The sequence below is a fragment of the Lissotriton helveticus genome, chromosome 7 (assembly GCF_964261635.1).
Source record: "Lissotriton helveticus chromosome 7, aLisHel1.1, whole genome shotgun sequence".
Classification (NCBI taxonomy): Eukaryota; Metazoa; Chordata; class Amphibia; order Caudata; family Salamandridae; genus Lissotriton; species Lissotriton helveticus.
In genome coordinates, this window is record NC_136068.1 from 867936102 (window position 1) to 867955948 (window position 19847).

The window sequence follows — 19847 nt, forward strand, 5'->3', positions numbered from 1 at the left end:
TACAACGCATACCATTACAACGCATAATGCTTTTGGGCACTGGATAGTGAATAGTTTAATTTACTATTCCAACTCCAGTCCCCGTGGATAGTAGGGAAGGTGTTGGATAGTACATTAAACCTATTCCCTATCCTAGAGCGCCCCCCAGCGCTATGCGTTGTAATGGTTTGCATTGTAAAAGTTGCGTTATAATGGTAGTACGTTGTAAAAGTTTCGTTGTAAAGGCTGTATACCGGTCTTATGCAAAGACAATACCAGACGTGCAGGAAAGGCTCATGAGAGACTGACGCAACTAGCCCATAGATATGGAATTGATGTACAGAGGTCCAAAAATTTCCAGAAAATTTACAGGTTATGCTTTTATGCTTTACTGTCAAAATCTCGTAAACATGCATCTGCCAGAAAGGAGAGCACTGATTAAGGAGTTAACTGCATAGCATTTGAAAGTGGAGTGAATTAGATAAATGGGAAGTTAGATGATGAAAGAAAAAGAAGCTGAAGAAATTTAGGGTGCAACTGCCTCCATCTGTAACAGAGGAAGAAGAGGAGGGTGTACAAATGCTTTCCATTAGAGAGGTGCCTGGTCGAGGGTATGTTCATGCACCACGGAGGAGGGCTGATATCTCTTCATTCACAAATGAGTTCCTGAGATTAAGAGAGAACCCAGTGGAGTGGTTCAGACAGGTCGAGCGATTTGTGAAAACGTCAAAGGCATTGTGGAACGATTTGGATACTTTATTTGAAATTGTAGTCCCAAGTGATTTGTGGTCTGAATGCTAAGTTGTGGTGGATTGGCCCGAGGTAGAGCTGATGAGACATCCTTAACCATATGCAGCATCAGCATTGGGAATGAAAAAGTATAAACAGGTGATTACATTTTTGAAAGCGAAAATCTCTCCTAAAGAGATCGATTGGTTCAAGAATGACAGAAGGACCCAAGAATCTAAAAAGTCAATACATACTTACTATGACAAATTTTTGCAGGCATTCAAACAATTTAGTGGGACAGAGACTATGGAGGCAAAGGATACGAGATATCTTTTTTACATGTTTGTGTATGGGTTGAAGCCCAAAGTTAGTTCCATGATCCAGCAGCATTTGATTTGTTGGCAGAGTAAGCCCATTGATGAAATTCAGCAATACGCAAAGTATTACAGTGCTGAATTGGAGATGAAATAGAGGAAGCTGAAGGAAAAATTGATGATAGCTCCGATGAAAGCTTCTTAGAGAGGGCAGAACACACAGTTTGTTGGGAATACTAGTCCCATTCAGGGAGTGTATGGGAGTGTATCAGCAGGGAGCTTAATGATGCAACCTCTATGGGAGTGTATCAGCAGGGAGCTTAATGATGCAACCTCAAGGTAGAGGATGTGGTGTTCCAACTGACCCAAAAACAGGTGTTGGTGTGCAGACTTTGAAGAAAACTAAACCCTGCCATGTTTGTGCCAGGTTAGGGCAATGGAAGCACAAGTGTTGGGCCAATACTTGTAACATAGTTCATGGGAATCCGGTTCAGATTGGTGGATTTGTGCAAACACAGAGAAATAAAATAGTACAGACACAGCAGGTACAGAAAATTCAGAACCCCAATGTGCCCCAAGCCCAAGTGATGCAGGTCACACCAGCCTCAAGTGCAGAACAAAATGTCAATGTCCAGAGATACAATGCAAATCAAATTCCCAATGGAAACACCAATCCCTTTGTGGATCAGGGTACATCTCAACAGTACTCCCTGATTGAGACAGATGATAAATTCAGCTCAGACCTTTTGCAATGAAGGGGCCTGATTGGGAGGAGGATTGCATACTTTGCGCAACCTTAGAGATAGGCCAGAGAGGTCCATACGTGGATGGTGAGGTAAATGGAAATCCTGTTTCATTCCTCATTGACACACGTGCTACCCGCTCTACTGTGAGTACAGCGGAGGTTCCCAACCTACCCCTCTCAGGAGAAAGAATCCATGTTGTAGGAGGTCACAAATAAACAAATAACTAGTCCAGTTTCAGAAGCAATAACTGTCAAGATAGGATCCTTTAAGGACAATCACTAATTTGTGGTGTGTAATTCACATACTGTAAATCTGCTTGGATGAGATCTCTTGTGCAAGCTGAATTGTTCAATTTACTGTACCCCAAATGGCATCGAAATCCAGATACGAAGAGGACGTTGCCTTTGAAATTGTCAGACAAAGAGCAGAAATTTGAATGTTCTTTAAGTTGAGAAAAGTTATTTCTTCCCAGAATTGAGAGACATGCTGCTACCTGGAATCTGGGACTTTTCAGGTAAAGACATCAGAATTGTCAAACCGATCCATCATTACAGTGAAGCCAAATGCTGAGCCACCAAGAATCCCACAATATAATTTGAACTCTGAAACAGTTGCTGGGATTACTCCTGTGATTGACTCAGTGATTGAGCAAGGCATTCTGCAAGAGATAATGGGGAGTTCATGTAATTCGCTCATCATGGGTTTACAGAAATCCAATGGCAAGTACCGCATCATTCAGGACCTGTGAAAGGTGAATTCCATAGTTGTTCGTTGCTCTCCTGTGCTGTGATTTGGGTCAGAGTCAATGTGAGGCCAAGTGTTTCTCTGTCATTGATTTATGCCAAGCCTTCTTCTCCATACCATGGCACAAGGATAGCCAGTTCCTTTTCGCTTTCCGCATCGGCAGCCATATTTTAGCATGGTGCCGAGTCCCACATGGGTATAAGGAGAGTCCATTTATTTTTAATCAGATACTCAAAAAAAATGTAGAGTCCTTAGTGATGCCCTATCACTCAGTCCTAGTTGGTGGTGTCAAATACACAGGAGGCTTGCAAAAAAACACAATTGCTCTATTGAACCACTTGGCTGAAAATTCAACATAAAGTATTCCCACCAAATTGCAGCTCTGAAAGGAAGAAATCCTGTATCTAGGACATTACGTTGAGAAAGGAGCAAGAAAGGTGTCTCCAGAGAGAATCTCAGCGAATCAGAAAACGAATCCACCAACAACACAGAGAGCTGAGAATGTACTTGGGAACGGCGGGCTACTGTTGACAGCAGATTCCGAACTGTTTCCTGATGGCAACACCTTTACAGAGGCTGACACACAAAGATGTGTCAGATCCAGTACCATGGGATTACAGTTGCATGCGTGCCTTCTCAGAGCTGAGAAAATTTATCTGCCGCGCCCCGGTACTGGGAAGGTCTGATTATAATAAATGTTTTGCTTTGTTTTGAAGTGAGAGAGAGGACTACGTTCTTTCAGTGCTAACCAGATGCAAGGCAATGCATTATGATCAGTGCATTTTTTTCTGCTACACTTGACCCCCTAGCTCGGGCTTTGTCTGGTTATCTTAAAGCTTTTGCTTCAACTAGCTTTAGAATCGAGCAGTGCAAAAGCATTGTTATGGGCCACCCCTTGACTGTTGTTGTCCCTAACTCGGCTGAAGTGCTGTTAACTCATACTCAAACACAATAACTCGCCAATAGTGGGCTTACCAACTATGAGCAAGTCATTCTTGGAGCCGAAAATCTTCCCTTGAGAAGGTGTACTGTCCTGAACACTGCTACATCACAGCCCCTTCCTGGAATCGAGGTTGTTAGGGGAGAAATGGAACAGGATTGTCTTGATGTTACTGAGCTATGCACAAAACCACACCCTGATATGCAAGATGTGCCACTACCTGAATCAGATTATGTGCTGTTTGTTGATGGTTCTTGCCTACAAGATCATGAAGGAAACCTGAGGGCTTCCTATGAAGTCTGTACTGTCTGAGGTGTGGTTGAAGCTTCATGGAGTGTTTTCAGCACAAGTTGTGGTGCAACACGGATTTATGACCTCTTTGGGGTCACCAATCCGTAATGGGGAAAGAGTAAAGAACTTTCTTCAGGCTTTGCAAAAGTCTGCCCAAATTGCAGTGGTGAAATGTGCCGCTCATAGACAAGGCAATGACTGTGACTGTGGGTAACAGATATGCTGATGAGTCAGCTAGATACTGCTCACTGAATTTGTGCACCTTTAATTTGGAATACGTCAATGAAAATTCAGATGCAGCATATTGAAATCAGTTGTCTACAGGTGATACATGGGAGGAAGTCAAGAGATTACAGTAAGAAGTGTCCGAAGCAGAACAGCAAGGTTGAGTCAGAGCAGGTTGTGTCTAAATAGTGGAGGACGATATTAGTGTTTCAGGAGATGGAAAAACTGTACTGCCATATAGCTTGTTGCCTCCAACAGTGTGACATTATCATGTACCTGCATGTGTATGGAGAGATGCCTTGGTATGCCTCTTAAGGCAAACGTGGTTTATTCCTAGATTCAGATTGATGGCTGAAAGTTTTTGTAACAGGTGTGTTGTGTGCCATCAGAAGAATGTAGGCAGAAGAACAGCAGTAACACTGAGTCATATAGGGAGACCAGGAGGCCCCTTCAACAGGATGCAACTGGAACTCATTGAAGGGCCAGTATGCAATGGGCTAAGATATGTCCTAGTGACTGTTTGCATCTTTTCACTGTGGGTTGAAGCTTACCCGACAAGGAGAAATGACAGTCTCACAGTAGCAAAGTTGATACTGTGTTTCTGCTTCACGACTTCTTTGAAGTCAGGCCGAGGATCATTTTAACAACATGGTCCTGAAGATGTTTTGTGCATCACTACAGGTAGAACAGAAACACCACTACTCTTATCGACCAGAGGCTTCTGGAATTGTGGAGCAAGTAAACAGCACTATGAAATCCAGGTTGGCCAAAGTGTGTGCATCGACATCTCTGTAATGGTATGATGCTTTGCCCCTTGCACTGATGAGTCTACGCAGTACTCCAGATAGGAGGACAGGATTGTCGCCCCCATGAGATCATCATGGCGAGGGCCATGAGACTGCCAGCTGTGCCAGCTAATGTGCTTGAAATATTATAGATGACATGGTTCTTGATCACTGCAAAAGACTGGCTGATGTGGTACATTCTGTGTCTCACCAGGTTGGGGAGACTACAACTCAACAGGAGCAGTGCTATTACCTCGGTCCTGGCAACTGGGTAATGGTGAGGAAGCACGTTCACAAGTCGTGCATGGAGCCTTGGTGGCATGGTCTCTACCAGGTGATTCTGGTCACAAAGATAGCTGTTAAGTGCGGAGGTCTCCCTAACAGGGTACATGTTGCCCTCACTCGCAGAGTCCCATGTCCCCTTCATGATATGATAGCACCTGTTCCTGATGTGCCAGTGGTTAGGCAGAGGGAGCAGGTTAATCAAGTTGTAAGGGACCAGCAAGCTGCTGGGACAACACTTGTTTGGCCTGAGGTGGGTCTGAGAGAGTCAACAGTTGAAGTTGGTAGAGAAGGGTCTCATACAGTGATGTTGACTGCGCCAGGTTCAGACCCTGATGAAGAGCATAGTGCAGTTGTAACATGAGTTGTACCCTGAGACAGGTGGCCAAGGAGACGAGAGAGAGGGAGGCGGTGTGTCTGTCTGAAGTACACATACCACCCACTATCCTTGAAAATACTGAGGGAGTTGGGCAGAGTGACAATGATGAAGAAGGACCAAAAGTAAAGAGATCCAAGGGGTACCCTGTCAAAGGCACTCTTCACCTGAATGGGCTTATCTATCAGTCAATGATAGGGAGAGAGCATTTAACATGTGTTGCCATAACCATTCACATCCAGCTGAGCCTCCTTGAAATGAACCTTGTGGCTGAACTGAGTTTTGAAATCGCACTGCCACTAAACAGACAGTCATTTATTCTGGAAGTGATCGTTAGTGAGATTGGACTGCACATTTACTAGAGACAACCTAACAAGATCCGAAGAGACACTTGAACTTTGCTTTGCTGTTCGTGCAAGTGGAAACTAAATGAAGGTGCTGTGCTACAAATCTTCTAGCTAACGGCCTGTCACCAGAGTATTGCATGTAGATGCTTCTAGAAGAGATTACTTACTGAATTTGTATTCTTAATGAATACGTTGACACTATGGATGCTAGGGATTTCTACAAATGTATGCAACTGCCTGCATTGGTTGCTGAAGGGTTCACTCATCATCATATCCCTTTGATGTATGGAGGTACCTGAATTGATGAGCTTATTTAATGGGAAAGGTAATTTTCAATATTGTTACTCAAATTATGACTGGGTTGTTTCAGAAGTTCCTGTGGTGAAGCACTTGAATAGACAGCCTGATGCTAAAAATGCTGAGACAATGGGACATTTTGTTAGACCTACCATGATACTGGACACAGCTTAAATACATAGACACAACTTAACTTGCATACTATCAGATGTAAAAACGAAATGTATAGATTCAATAGAAAATAGAAAAAGAGACATCTTGGCTAAAGCAAATCATTCAAAAGTTCCACCCTAGGCTAAAGAAAAAAGTGAACACAGAATAAGCTTTAGCTTTAGACTGGCAACACAGAGGGGAATTTATGCATTCACATTAGAAAATCCACAACTGATACAAACTTCGTAGGGACTATTGAATGTGACCATACATTTGAAATTTGAGAAAATTGGGTGTTATATTTGGATGGAGGAGATCCTGTTTTTCCTGGAGTTATTACATTTGTGGGAAAAAGTGCATTCTACAGATTACCCAAGAGATGGTATGGAACATGTTACATGGGGATAGTTTTTCCAGAAATGTATCCTGTGGGAAAATTGATGATCTGGCAAGAGATCAGGGGTGATGTGGTTGTATCTTTTTGAGCCAGTGATGAGTCTAGCGGCAGAGTGGAGCGAGGCCCTTAGAGGAGCCAGTTTAGGTCTGGGTAGTCCAGATAGGGTTGCACAACCACAGTCTAACCCGGGAACCCCTAGAGCTTGTACTGCATGCTAGAAGATGTTGTGGGAGGGGGGGAAAGTTTTAATTTTCTTAAAATATTCATTTGGTGATTTGCTGATTTGTTGGTGGCAGCACTGATGTGTTTCTGTATGTTGAGATTCTTGTCAAGAGTTATGCCCAGAGATTTTGCAGATTCGATGATTTTTGTAGAGCAGTTAAGGGCTGTTAGCTCTTTCAACCATTCTTTGATGACCAGAGACTGGTTTGGTGGGGCGATTAGGAGTTCAGTTTTTTGAGTAATTAGTTTGAGGTTGAGGGAATTGGTTGGCAGCCAATTTTGAGTTTTCTTTAGTGATGTGTTGAGGGAACTGATGTTTTCTGGGGCAGAGACTTTTAGGTATAGTTGAGTATGTGTACATGTGATAGTAGATGTTGGATGAGCTCAGAATTTCTTTTAGAGGCTCCATAAATAGGTTGAAGAGAGTGGGTGAAAGAGATGAGCACTGTGGGACCCCTAATGTGATTGGCGTGGTCTGCAATAATGATTAAGCTGGACTCTGAGACTTGTTTTGGAAATGGGATGAGAACTAGTTAAGGACCAATCAGGGGCAGCTGGTGGATTTTGAAAGTGGTGGGGCGAGAAATGGTACCGTAGTATAACAAGCGAGCGAGCGAAGCGAGCGAGCCCGAACTGCAAGAACCGCAAGAATTTTTCAAAAAATGTATTCAAATGGTGGCTTTTATACCACATATTTACTGCAAATTGTTGCAAACACGGAGTACAAATATAGCATTTTAAAGTACAAGTGAGAAGAAAACATTAGAGTGCATTGTGGTTGCTGGGAGTTCAAGGTGAGCGGTGTGCTTGTGTGAGCGCAGGGTAAGAGGAGGAAGAACGGTGTGAGTGTGCCAGCTCCAGACCCTGTAGCCCCTGCACTAGACCACTGCAAAGCTGAAGAGGAGTTCAAGCATCAATTGCAAGATGGTCACCACTGTAGTAAACTACAAAAACATGGATTCAGGTTCACATCTGCCCAGCTGCAGCCTAGGAAAATCTTTGGTCTATAAAGTTTTCCACTTTGAATTTACAAAATGCAAGCCTTGCTTGCAACAGATACCAGCTACATAAACGTGCTGCACATAACTGAACGTAATCAAACTCGTTTCAATGAAAAATGTACCATATGTCTATACCTGCTGCACAAAATATTTGCTGGTTTTGTAGAATCTTTTACAGTGCTCACACATGCTTGTGGTCATGTCTGAAGAATTGCCAACAACAAAGTGTGACTGAAGTTAAAAAATAACTAACCTTAACAGAGTTCAACAATGTGAAAAATTATTCACATTTTAGCTCATATAATTACAGAAGCTGTCAAGTCTCCCCCCTCCTCCCCCCTCCCCCCCCCCCCGGTAGATTTCAAACTTTGAAACCGATGAGTTATACTACAGCATTTCCAATTATTGGGATATTGTCAGAGGTTCATTGGCCAGGGTATGAACTCCATTCCAAGCTGTAAATCCCACAGAGAATGCCCCACCATCCTTAAACTGGATTGTCTAGTAGGCACTGAACATCAACATAAAGTGTGGCAGCAATTTGCATGTGGAAGAACAGGCGCTTCAACAGCTGAGCACTGATTTTGAGGCTACGCAATAATGGTCACAGTATGCAAGTGCAACAAAAGTTTGTACATTTGTAAAACAGTTAAAATTGCATTTAACAATTAAAAATTAATGCCCTCATAGAAAAATAGTTGTTCAGGTTTAAAAGATTAGAACAAAGCAGTATGTCATAGCTCTGGGAAACCAACATTTATATTAACGACTCAATTACAACAAAAATTTAAATTAAATAAAAATATATTCATAACAAAATGTTCTCTTGCAGACTCTGTGAACATAAACAAATGGGAAAATGTGTAGACCCTACTTGTGAGATGCCTTTTCCCTACATGAATTCCCCCACTGCGGAAGTAAAAATAAAAGAACAAGCATTGGCATTGCCAATAGGTCTCGCCTTTGGAACCTTTGTAAGTTTTTGGCCACAGCAATAGGCTTTTACAATGTTTTTAAGCTACGTTGAAGAGCTCCACAGCACCACTCTACAGTTACTCTACAGCACTTCTCCACAGTACCCCTCCCTTTACAGCATCATTCCAAAGCACCACTCTGCAGAACCCCTTTACAGCACCAATCTAAACCACCACTCTGCAGCACCACTGTACAGCACCACTCTACAGCACTTCTCCACAGTACCCCTCCCTTTACAGCATCATTCTAAAGGACCACTCTGCAGCACCACTCTGCAGCACTTCTCTACAGTACCCCTCCCTTTACAGCATCATTCTAAAGCACCGCTCTGCAGAACCACTCTGCAGCATCCCTTTACAGCACCACTCTGCAGCATCCCTTTACAGCACCAATCTAAACCACCACTCTACAGCACCACTCTACAGCACCACTCTACAGCACCACTCTACAGCACCACTCTACAGCACCACTCTACAGCACCACTCTACAGCACCACTCTACAGCACCACTCTACAGCACCACTCTACAGCACTTCTCCACAGTACCCCTCCCTTTACAGCATCATTCTAAAGCACCAATATGCGGCACCACTCTACAGCTCCACTCTACAGCACTTCTCCACAGTACCCCTCCCTTTACAGCATCATTCTAAAGCACCACTCTGCGGCACCCCTTAACAGCACCAATCTAAACCACCACTCTGCAGCACCACTGTACAGCACCACTGTACCGCACCACTCTACGCAGCACCACTCTGCAGCACCAATCCGCAGCACCAATCTAAACCAGCACTGTGCAGCACCACTGCACAGCACCACTCTGCAGCACCACTGTACAGCAGCACTCTGCAGCACCCTTTACAGCACCACTCTGCAGCACCACTCTACAGTACCCCTTTACAGCACCAATCTAAACCACCACTCTGCAGCACCACTCACCAGCGAGTCTACCGACATCCATCCCTCACAAGACCTCTGCGACAAACTCAGCACCTTTTTCCACCACAAAATCAAGAGCATCTACGACAACTTCGACGAAGACAACCAACACACTGAACCCTCACCAACCACCCCGACACCTGGAAACCAGCGATTAATGACTGGACAGCCCTCACCACCGAAGACACACTGAAGATAATGAAGTCAATCCACTCAGGGGCCCCCACGGACCCCTGCCCCCACCACATCTTCAACAGAGCCGCCGACACCATCGCACCCATGCTCCGCCACACCATCAACCGCTCCCTGGCGACCGCCTCGTTCCCCGACGACTGGAAACAGGCCACGGTCAACCCCCTCCTAAAGAAACCCTCAGCGGACCCCACTGACCTCAAAAACTACAGACCCATCTCCCTGCTCCCTTTCCCAGCGAAAGTCATCGAGAAAGCCATCAACAGCCAACTCGCCACATTCATTGAAGAACACAACATCCTCGACTCCTCCCAATCCGGCTTCAGAAAAAACCACAGTACGGAAACCGCCCTCCTCGCCGCAACAGACGACATCCGCACCCTACTGGACAAAGGAGAAACAGTAGCCCTCATCCTCCTAGACCTATCAGCGGGTTCGACACAGTCTCCCACCGCACCCTAATACGCAGACTCTACGACGCAGGAATCCAGGACAAGGCCCTCGACTGGATCTGCTCCTTCCTCTCCGGCAGGACGCAACGGGTCAGACTCCCCCCTTTCCTCTCAGACCCCACACCTACCACCTGCGGAGTCCCCCAGGGCTCCTCCCTCAGCCCGACGCTCTTCAACGTCTACATGGCTCCACTTGCCCCCATCGTCAGAACCTACGGACTCAACATCGTGTCATACGCAGACGACACCCAGCTCATCCTCTCCCTATCCAACGAGCCCAACACCGCCAGACGCAACTTTAGAGAAGGCATGGAAGCCGTCGCCAAATGGATGAAAAACAGCTGCCTACAACTAAACACCGGTACAAAAGGGGGTACCACTTTTGGCCGCCATAAATGTGGCAGGGTATGCTCAGACGTGAGTCCCTTGCTCACTTTGCCACTGGATTCAAGCAAGCCGGGCTGAAGACGGCTGAAATGCCAGAAACCGGTCCTCGGAATCTTGTTTCCGGTCCAGGGAAGACATGGCTTGGCAGTTCAGGCTGGACTGTTCCCATGAGGCACAGGGTCAGACTGATTTGCATATAGCCATGTCTGAACTGGGGTGGCAGAGTGGGCTAAAGAAAGGCGATGGATTAAACCCAGATATTTTGACTGGGTGTGAGTGTTTGATTGATTGATTCAGATGCTCCGTCCATCGCCACCCCCTTTTGTACTACAACTAAACACCAACAAAACAGAAGTACTCATCATGGGCCCAAACCCCGACGCCTGGAGCGACACCTGGTGGCCCACCGCCCTCGGAAACCCACCAACCCCCAAAGAACACGCACGCACCCTGGGAATCATCCTGGACTCCGAGCTCAAAATGGACCGCCAGATCAACTCTGTCTCATCTTCCTGCTTCCACACCCTCCGCCTCCTTCGTAAGACCTTCAAAACCTTCAAATTGAGCCCCCTCGACCACCGAAAGACAGTCACTCACGCCCTGGTCACCAGCAGACTCGACTACGGCAACGCACTCTACGCCGGAATAAACAAAAACCTCATCCGCAAGCTACAGGACATCCAGAACGCCGCCGCAAGACTGGTCCTCAACCTGCCAAAACACTGCCACATCTCCCAGCACCTGCGCACACTCCACTGGCTCCCCGTCGAGGCGAGAATTACCTTTAAGATGCTCACCCACGCACACAAGGCCCTCCACGGCACCGGACCAGCATACCTGAACAGCCGGCTCAAATTCCACGCACCCCAAAGGACCCTACGATCAGCCCAGCTCTCCTACGCCGTGGTCCTCCGCACCAGAAAGACCAGATCGGGAGGCCGCTCCTTCTACTTCCTCGCGGCCAAAGCATGGAACGCCCTTCCGCTCCACCTCCGACAGACAACATCGCTCCCCATCTTCGCAAGAAACCTCAAAACCTGGCTCTTCGACAGACCCCCTCCTTGATGGAATGGAACCTGCACCCCCCCCCCCCCACCCCTAGCGCCTTGAGACCCTTACGGGTGAGTAGTTGCGCTTTAACAAACTCCTGATTGATTGATTGATTGACTCTGCAGTACCCCTTTACAGCACCACTCTACAGTGCCCCTTTCACAGCACCAATCTAAACCACCCCTCTGCAGCACCACTCTGCAGTACAACTCTGCACACAACTGTACAATAGCCCTTTACAGCACCAATATAAAGCACCACTCTGCAGCACCACAGAACAGTACCCCTTTCCAGCACCAATATAAACCACCACTCTGCAGCACCACTCTGCAGCACCACTGCACAGCACCACTCTGTAGTACCACTGCACAGCACCACTGCACAGCACCACTCTGCAGTACCCCTTTCACAGCACCACTCTACAGTGCCCCTTTACAGCACCACTCTACAGTAAGCCTTTACAGCACCAATATAAAGCACCACTCTGCAGCACCACAGTACAGTACCCCTTTCCAGCACCAATATAAACCACCACTCTGCAGCACCACTCTGCAGCACCACTGCACAGCACCACTCTGTAGTACCACTGCACAGGACCACTGCACAGTACCACTGCACAGCACCACTCTGCAGTACCCCTTTCACAGCACCACAGTACAGTACCCCTTTACAGCACCAATATAAACCACCACTCTACAGCACCACTCTGCAGCACCACTGTACAGCACCACTCTGCAGCACCAATCTAAACCACCAACCCGCAGCACCACTCTGCAGCACCACTCTGCAGCACCACCGTACAGCACAACTCTACAGTACCCCTTTACAGCACCACTCTACAGTACGCCTTTACAGCACCACTCTGCCGCACCACAGTACAGTACCCTTTTACAGCATCAATATAAACCACCACTCGGCAGCCCCACTGTACAGCACCACTCTGCAGCACCACTCTGCAGCACCACTCTGCAGCACCCCTTTACAGCATCAATCTGAACCACCACTCTGCAGCACCCCTTTACAGCACAAATATAAACCACCACTCTGCAGCACCACTGTACAGCACCACTCTACAGAAGAAACCAACATTAACGGCTAAATTACAACAAAAATGAAAATGAAGTAACAATGTATTCTTAACAAAATGTTCTCTTGCAGACTCTGTGAACATAAACAAATGGGAAAATGTGTAGTCCCTACTTGTGAGATGCCTTTTCACTACTGCGGCAGTGAAATGAAAATAAAAAGTAAGAAATAGCGAATAGGCAGAGTGGGGACATATGGATTCTGGAATCAGTCAACAAAACAACAAACCCTCCTTAACCAGTTCCAAAGGAATATAATAAATGCACTTTTGAAGACCTGTGAAAAACGTGTGTGTGTGTGTGTGTTGGAGATAAGACGCCTGAACCAGCAGCTCGAGCTGCAGCAGCAGTCCGGGCTCAGACACAGGACGGAGGAGGGGTCGGAGGGGCAGGGGTGTTAAATTCTTTTAGCCCAGTCAAGCTTGCAGCCTGATCACAGGTATCTGGAGGCAAGTCACAGGGCAAGGGCAGGGTCATCATTATGCATAGCGCTTTCGCCGTTAATCACAGAAGGGAGAGGGGAATTTCCTTTCTCCCCTCGCCCCCCCCACTCTCTTCCCTGTCCGTGTCCCCCACACTCCAAACTCTGGGGGGCATATATATGCGTGACGATTTAGAAGGAACACCAACGGGCCTTTCACTAGTGGCATTCTGCCTGAAAGGCCCGGCCTGTGTCCCTTCTAAATTAGTCACGCTCACTTTCATTAAACTTTAAAGCAAGCAGCTGCAGCCTTCGTCATTATGGTCAATTTAAGTTAACTCGGCTGTGTTGCAATACTTACTAGTAGTAGTTAGTCAGTGCTCGCCTCTCCTGCCTCAATTCCTACCAGCTCCATATCTATGTTCTGTTCTCTCTTGCTGGGCTCGGAGTCATGATACAGATGATCCCAAACTGGAACATTCTGGAATGACCCCTCCCCTAGACCCCAGTACACCAATCACTAAGCAACAACTGTAACTGGGTCTCTCTCAAGGAAGAGGCAGAGATGCCACAGCCACACACCCTTACTTTCACTGAAGGTACACTGGCCCACCCCCAGCCATTGTAATGAATGGGGAGCTTCAGACTCCTCCCTGGGCTCTACGAAGTTCACCCAGATTCAAAGCTGTATGCTGGCAGTGATACACAGGTCCTGCCCCCCTGTATGTCATCACCGCTCTGCTTTCTGGCTCCAGGTCGAAGAATTATTTGCCCTGCCAAAAGCATGTGCAGCAGAGTCGGAGGCAGAGGCAGCCAAGAACCATTACCCCCCGTCCCCCTCAAAGAAAACCCAGATTTGCCCATGTTTGTTCAACGAGCAGCCAGCAACATTTATTGCTAGCTGCTCGGTGTTCCAGCTCACTTTTTTTGTATCCCCCAAGGGTGGCAGGGCGGCGCCCATCTTGCCCATGATCACCCGCCGCCACTGGGACCAATCCCGTTAGGCCCATACAGTGCTAGAGAAATTGTAGGAGACATTTTTGGTGCTTTCATTCCATCTGTAGGAGTGATACTGAACTCACAAAAATATTAGAAATGTTCCTACTGTAGTGGATAAACTATCTACTAGTACAGCTGTAGGATTCCTAGTTATAGACACAGAAACTGTTGCCATTAGATCGATGATCTTACAGAATTGACTTTGTTTACATGTCCTTCTCGCAAAAGAGGACATAGTCTGCCAGATGTTAAAAGTTCAACAATGTTGTACTTACATTCCAGACGAGAGTACAGACAAGAAGAACTACATTAGCGGCATTATTTACCTGAAGAAAGATTTGAAAGGGTTGACAGCAACAGGTGCTTGAGAAGCAATATAGTATGGATGTTCTGCTATAAAACAGATTTTAAAAGAGAAAGAGCTACACCGCCTTTGTTAATCATTTAGAGACGACTTATCAGTAAGTCGTGGTCCACCGTATCGAAATGTACTGAGAGGTCCAACAAGATCAGATCAGCATTTCCTCCATTGTCGACCGTGCGTCGAACCTCCTCCATGGCTGTAATCAAGGTGAGCTCTGTGCTGTGCTCACTCCTGAACCCGTACAGGGTAGAATCCAAGATGTTATTATTCTTGATAAAAGTAGTCAACTCTTGATTTATACATTTAACCAGGATTTTTGCCAGCAAGGGCAACCAGGAGATAGGGCGGTAATTACTGGGGTCCGGAGAAACCAGGCTTTTTTTTTTTTAAACAGAGGCAGAATGGAAGCCTTTTTCAAAATTATTATTCAAAGTTATTTTATTGAAAATTTCGACAATAAATTTTACTTGCAATACTAAAAATAAGAAACGGTTATTTCTTATGAAAATCAATCAGTGGTTAAATTCAGCAGCAAATTCAGATTACCATTAATTATGTGACTTACGTTTAGAATATTTATGGCAGTAAAGGGAAGAGGAAGAGATGATATTATAAATCACAAAGCGGTTATCGGTTTCAATTTATTTACATTACCAGGATTCCATACGTACCAGCTCTCTTCTGTGGTTAAGGTGCTTCTGCTGTCCCCCAATCTCTTCTCTACAGCTTCCAGTTCCACAGCAGTCTGTTCCAAAAGTGCGCACACAGAGTCCTTTACAGCAAACAAAATACAGGGCAATTTTACTTTGCACAATTTGGAGAGACAACCTACTTCTTTCAAAATATTTTGGATTAGCTTAATACTTTGTTTTTAAAAACACTGCCCACTTCTCATATACAGCATTCTGATACCTTTGAGTCATATAGGCGCTTTATAGGACTCTTAAATAAAATAAATACAAATATCTTCAAAGCATCCCACCTGTTTTTGGACACAATCTTCTTTAGAACGGCCCTTACACTATTACAACAATTTACTTAGGAGTCTGAGCAAGGAAGTAGACAAACATAGCTGATAAGTTATCTCAGCGTGCAGAATGTCCATTGCAGCCTTCTGTATGTAACTTGCAAGTGACAAGTTTGAATACAAACATTACACATTCTTCAATATTCCGAGGTCTCTCTCCTTTGCTTACAAACTAGTCATCTCCTCTAACCTCCTCTTGAAAGAAAAACTATGCAATAAACATATTCTTGACCTGAAACTTACATAATCTATTCAATTTGATCCTGTAATTTTGACTATTCATAATTATGTCAGATTTCTGGTGAAATATAGCTTTTCTCTTGCTAAGATCAGGCATGACTCCCTTATCAATCGCCATCGTTTGGCCTCTCCACTTTTTTTCTCTGACCAGTCTCCCTCCGAGTATAAAGGAATCTGTAATATATGGCTTCAGTTGAGAAACATGGAATCCCGGATGAAATTTCTAATAGGCAGATCATTGGATGTGATAGGTCATGTGGTTTATTTGGCTGACAATGGGGAATGGTACAAAACATTTTGGCCTATATTTGAAAGGCAGAGATTGGGCAGATATAAATATAGCGGATAGCCAGACATGATCTCCAGGAAAAAAGGTTTAAGTAGACTGTTCTTAATGAATTGGTACTCTTGGACATATTGTTTTTAGCTATGCAAATATTCTCAGCAACCTTGATTTGTAGTTCTTTTAACTGACTGGGATATTCTCAAACCGCCAGCACTATAGGGGCAATAAGAGGCGCAATCGCAAATCCTTTATGACAGAGAATGGAGACAAGCTTGATAGAGCTATGCTTGACATTACTTTATGAAAATTCGGCATTATAGAAACATTTGTTCTAGGAACTAGTTCACGCTTTCAGTCTGCCACTTGATTGGGGATGATAACCAGATGAAATGGTTTGTTTGAGACCAACAGCAGAACAAAGAGTGTTTCAGAACTGAGAAAAGTATTGGGATCTTTGATCAAACATTATGAGAGTTGGAATGCCTTGAAGATGAAACACATCAGTTATGAAACCTTAAGCCATATAAGGAGCTGCCGAAACCTTCTTGAATGGGGCGAAACTTTCTTGAATGGGGTGAAATGCATAATCTTAGAAAGGCCATGAACTGTAAGCATAACCATTCAGTAACTATTGGGAGCAGGATGAACAACAATAAGTTCTGTAAAAAGTGCAGCAGTTTGGTGGTACACAAAGAGGAAACCGATATCCAAACAGCCTTGTGTGCTGAAACTTCTCTTCAGTACGCACCGTACAAGAGGTGACATGTTCTATAACATCGTTTGTTACCCATGGCCGCCAGAACGACATCAAAACTGATCCTAATATCAAGGCCAGAAATAGTGGGACAGTAACACACTTTCATGACCTTCTGTTCCAACACCTTATAAGAATGAATAAGGCTTGTTGTTGAAACTATAGGCCATTAGTTGTATTAAAGGTGTCTAACTCAGAACTCTGCCAAATCTGAAGGACTCTCGCTATCTGTGCTTCCTTAACCCCATAATTCAGGTTAGAGGAAGACAATTTTGAATGCTAGTCATACACAATCTGGATCGCATCAAGATAAAGCCTCTGCTAATATATTCTTAGATCCTAATATGGAAGTCATGAAAAAAAAGTCATTCTTAGAGAAGTATACCCCATGGGCCTGTCTACTCCATTTGCGGTGACATAGAAGATTCTTTTTATTAATCTCAACTAACACGTCTCCACTCCAGACATGCATGTTTTATGGCTAAGAGCTCCATCTAAAGAATGAAATAGTTAGCTTTACAATGAGATAAATTATGTAAAAGATAACAGATTGAATATTCCAAACGGTCATCCTCTAGCATTTGCAACAAACGCAGCACTGCCAGAAAAATCATCGTCCATAGTAACTTTCTTTTTTTGCATTCAGATATCTTAGAATAGTTCTTTGGGTAAAGTTACTTTTAACATCTTTAAATGGTTCCTCCTCTGCCCTACCGAAAAGAAAATCCATTCTTTATGCTTTCTTAAACTCTAATAATGTTATTGGTATACCAAGCAAAGCTTACAATGAACAGACGATAAATATTAGCAAATCCCATGGAACACTGGATTTCCTTGAATATAGTTCGAGTTGCCCAGTCATTATTTGAAGAAATCTTTTTTGACCAATAGAGATTCCATGTGCTGTTGCAGGAAACCGATGGTATTCACTAAGAATTTTCTTTAATTCACATTTTCCGGTTTACAAAAATGTTGGGGCTGTCTAAATCTGGGCAGAACTGAAGTGACATAAAATCTATGGTCTGCGAAACTCCAAGAAAAAAATGAGCTTCATGTGTGTATACTACCGCACATTGATTTAAGGTGTCTGAATACTTGAACCATGAATCATTTGAACACTGGAAGGGCACAGACCAACCCTAAGGGCATGACCAGATATTCAAAATGCTTAAAGGGAGTACTGGAAGCAGTATTCCACACCTCTCCAGACTGTATGTACCCCACAGATCGAGCTTGGTGAAGATGGTTACACTCTCCAGGATGTCTCTAATTAAGGGAAGAGTTTATCAATCTTTGATTATTACCTTTATGAAACATTGAAAATCAATGCAGCGTTGTAATACTTTAAAGACAAAAACACATCTTCATCTCCAGCACGGGCTTCTTTGTTTTTGTCTTTAAAGTATTACAACGCTGCATTGATTTTCAATGTTTCAGAAAGGTAATAATCAAAGATCGATAAACTCTTCCCTTAACTAGAGACATCCTGGAGAGTGTGACCATCTTCACCAAGCTCGATCTGTGAATATATATCACTTGTTTAAGTGTCTTTCTTAACAAGTAATATATATTCACAAATGGCATCTGATCCTTGAATTCAATATGTATGGCACCATCAAATTCTCTATGTCGTGGCAAAGATAGGTCAGTATGTTTTACAAAAAATATTAGCATAGTCTTGATGTTGTGCATAAATTGGCAATAAAGAGACCATAGGAGCGTTCTTTGACTCAGCCTGGGTTTCTTCTAAAGGAGCTCAACAATCCCCATAAAAAGGTAATGCTCATGGCAAATTTGAGAAAACTTGGAAATTGTTCAGTAGCCCAGTTTATTTATGGAATGTGTGAGTATCCGAAACAAAATACTGCAAAATTGAGTGAAGAGCTAATACTTAAAGATAATGTTTCTTTATATCCTGCTAAAGAAATCAGCAATGGTACTGTCTTATCTTTTACTGGTGTTCTATAAATTTTCTACATGTGGTCGGGCACCCTTTTTGAAACACAGAACTTTATTCTATTGTGCCCCTTCATAATGAAAATACATTCCAGAAAAAAACTCAATTAAGTAGCACTGGAACCACAACTTCATCTTCTGAAAGAATAAAGCCTGATGAAGGAACATATGAGAGCTGGTCTCTGTACAAGAAGATCCAACACAAAGGAGCCATTGACTACCTGTTGCCTTCTCCCTTTCAAGGGCTCTTGTCTATCCTGCCTTCCTTCCTGGGAGTATAGTACAAGCTCTTTCCAAATTACCACCCTGCACTCAGTAAAGGCATTAACCGCCTCCTCTCCTTCAGTCTCTTTTGGCCTCAGACAGTGGAACCCTACTGGTTCTGATCTGAATTGTTACTACTTTATTAGCAGAACTGGACTCATTCTTCAGTTCTAAGCAGAGAATATTTGTGAAAAGTGGTGTGGGTCGGGACCTTGAATCATCCATCTCGCATTCTAAAGTTCTAGAAGGCAATGTTCAATGAGGAGCACTATTAACTTCATCAAGGACACTGGTCAAGCTGACAAAGTGAATTCACCCTTTATCTTTTCCTGAAGTCCCCACCTGAAAATTGTCATCTGAGTTCTTTCAATCCAGGTGGTCTCAGCAATCAACTGACAAAAACAGTCACATCAGCTAGCACATCAGTATTCCCTTGCTACAGAGTATTTTCAGAAAGCTTGCATAGTTATCCACCAATGTGTTTGATTCTCCAGCTAATGGATTGGCCCAAGCCGAAGCTAGCCCAGAAAGACTTTCAATAAGGTGTTCCATTTAAGAGATGTCTGAAACAAATTGAGGTGGGTGAAAGGCAAAGTGGATTCAGAAATGTCTTTAGTTTAGTTGCATTT

At 44.2% G+C, this 19847-nt stretch overlaps 1 protein-coding gene across 1 annotated transcript in view; it reads right to left on the reverse strand.

Annotated features, from left to right (window-relative positions):
• The window catches only part of WWC1 (WW and C2 domain containing 1), a 385050-nt gene that overhangs the window by 39470 nt on the left and 325733 nt on the right, over positions 1-19847 (reverse strand). The window contains exon 17 of the mRNA XM_078653391.1: positions 15363-15463. Within this exon, the coding sequence (XP_078509517.1) occupies positions 15363-15463 (101 nt within the window). The remainder of the gene's footprint in view (positions 1-15362; positions 15464-19847) is intronic.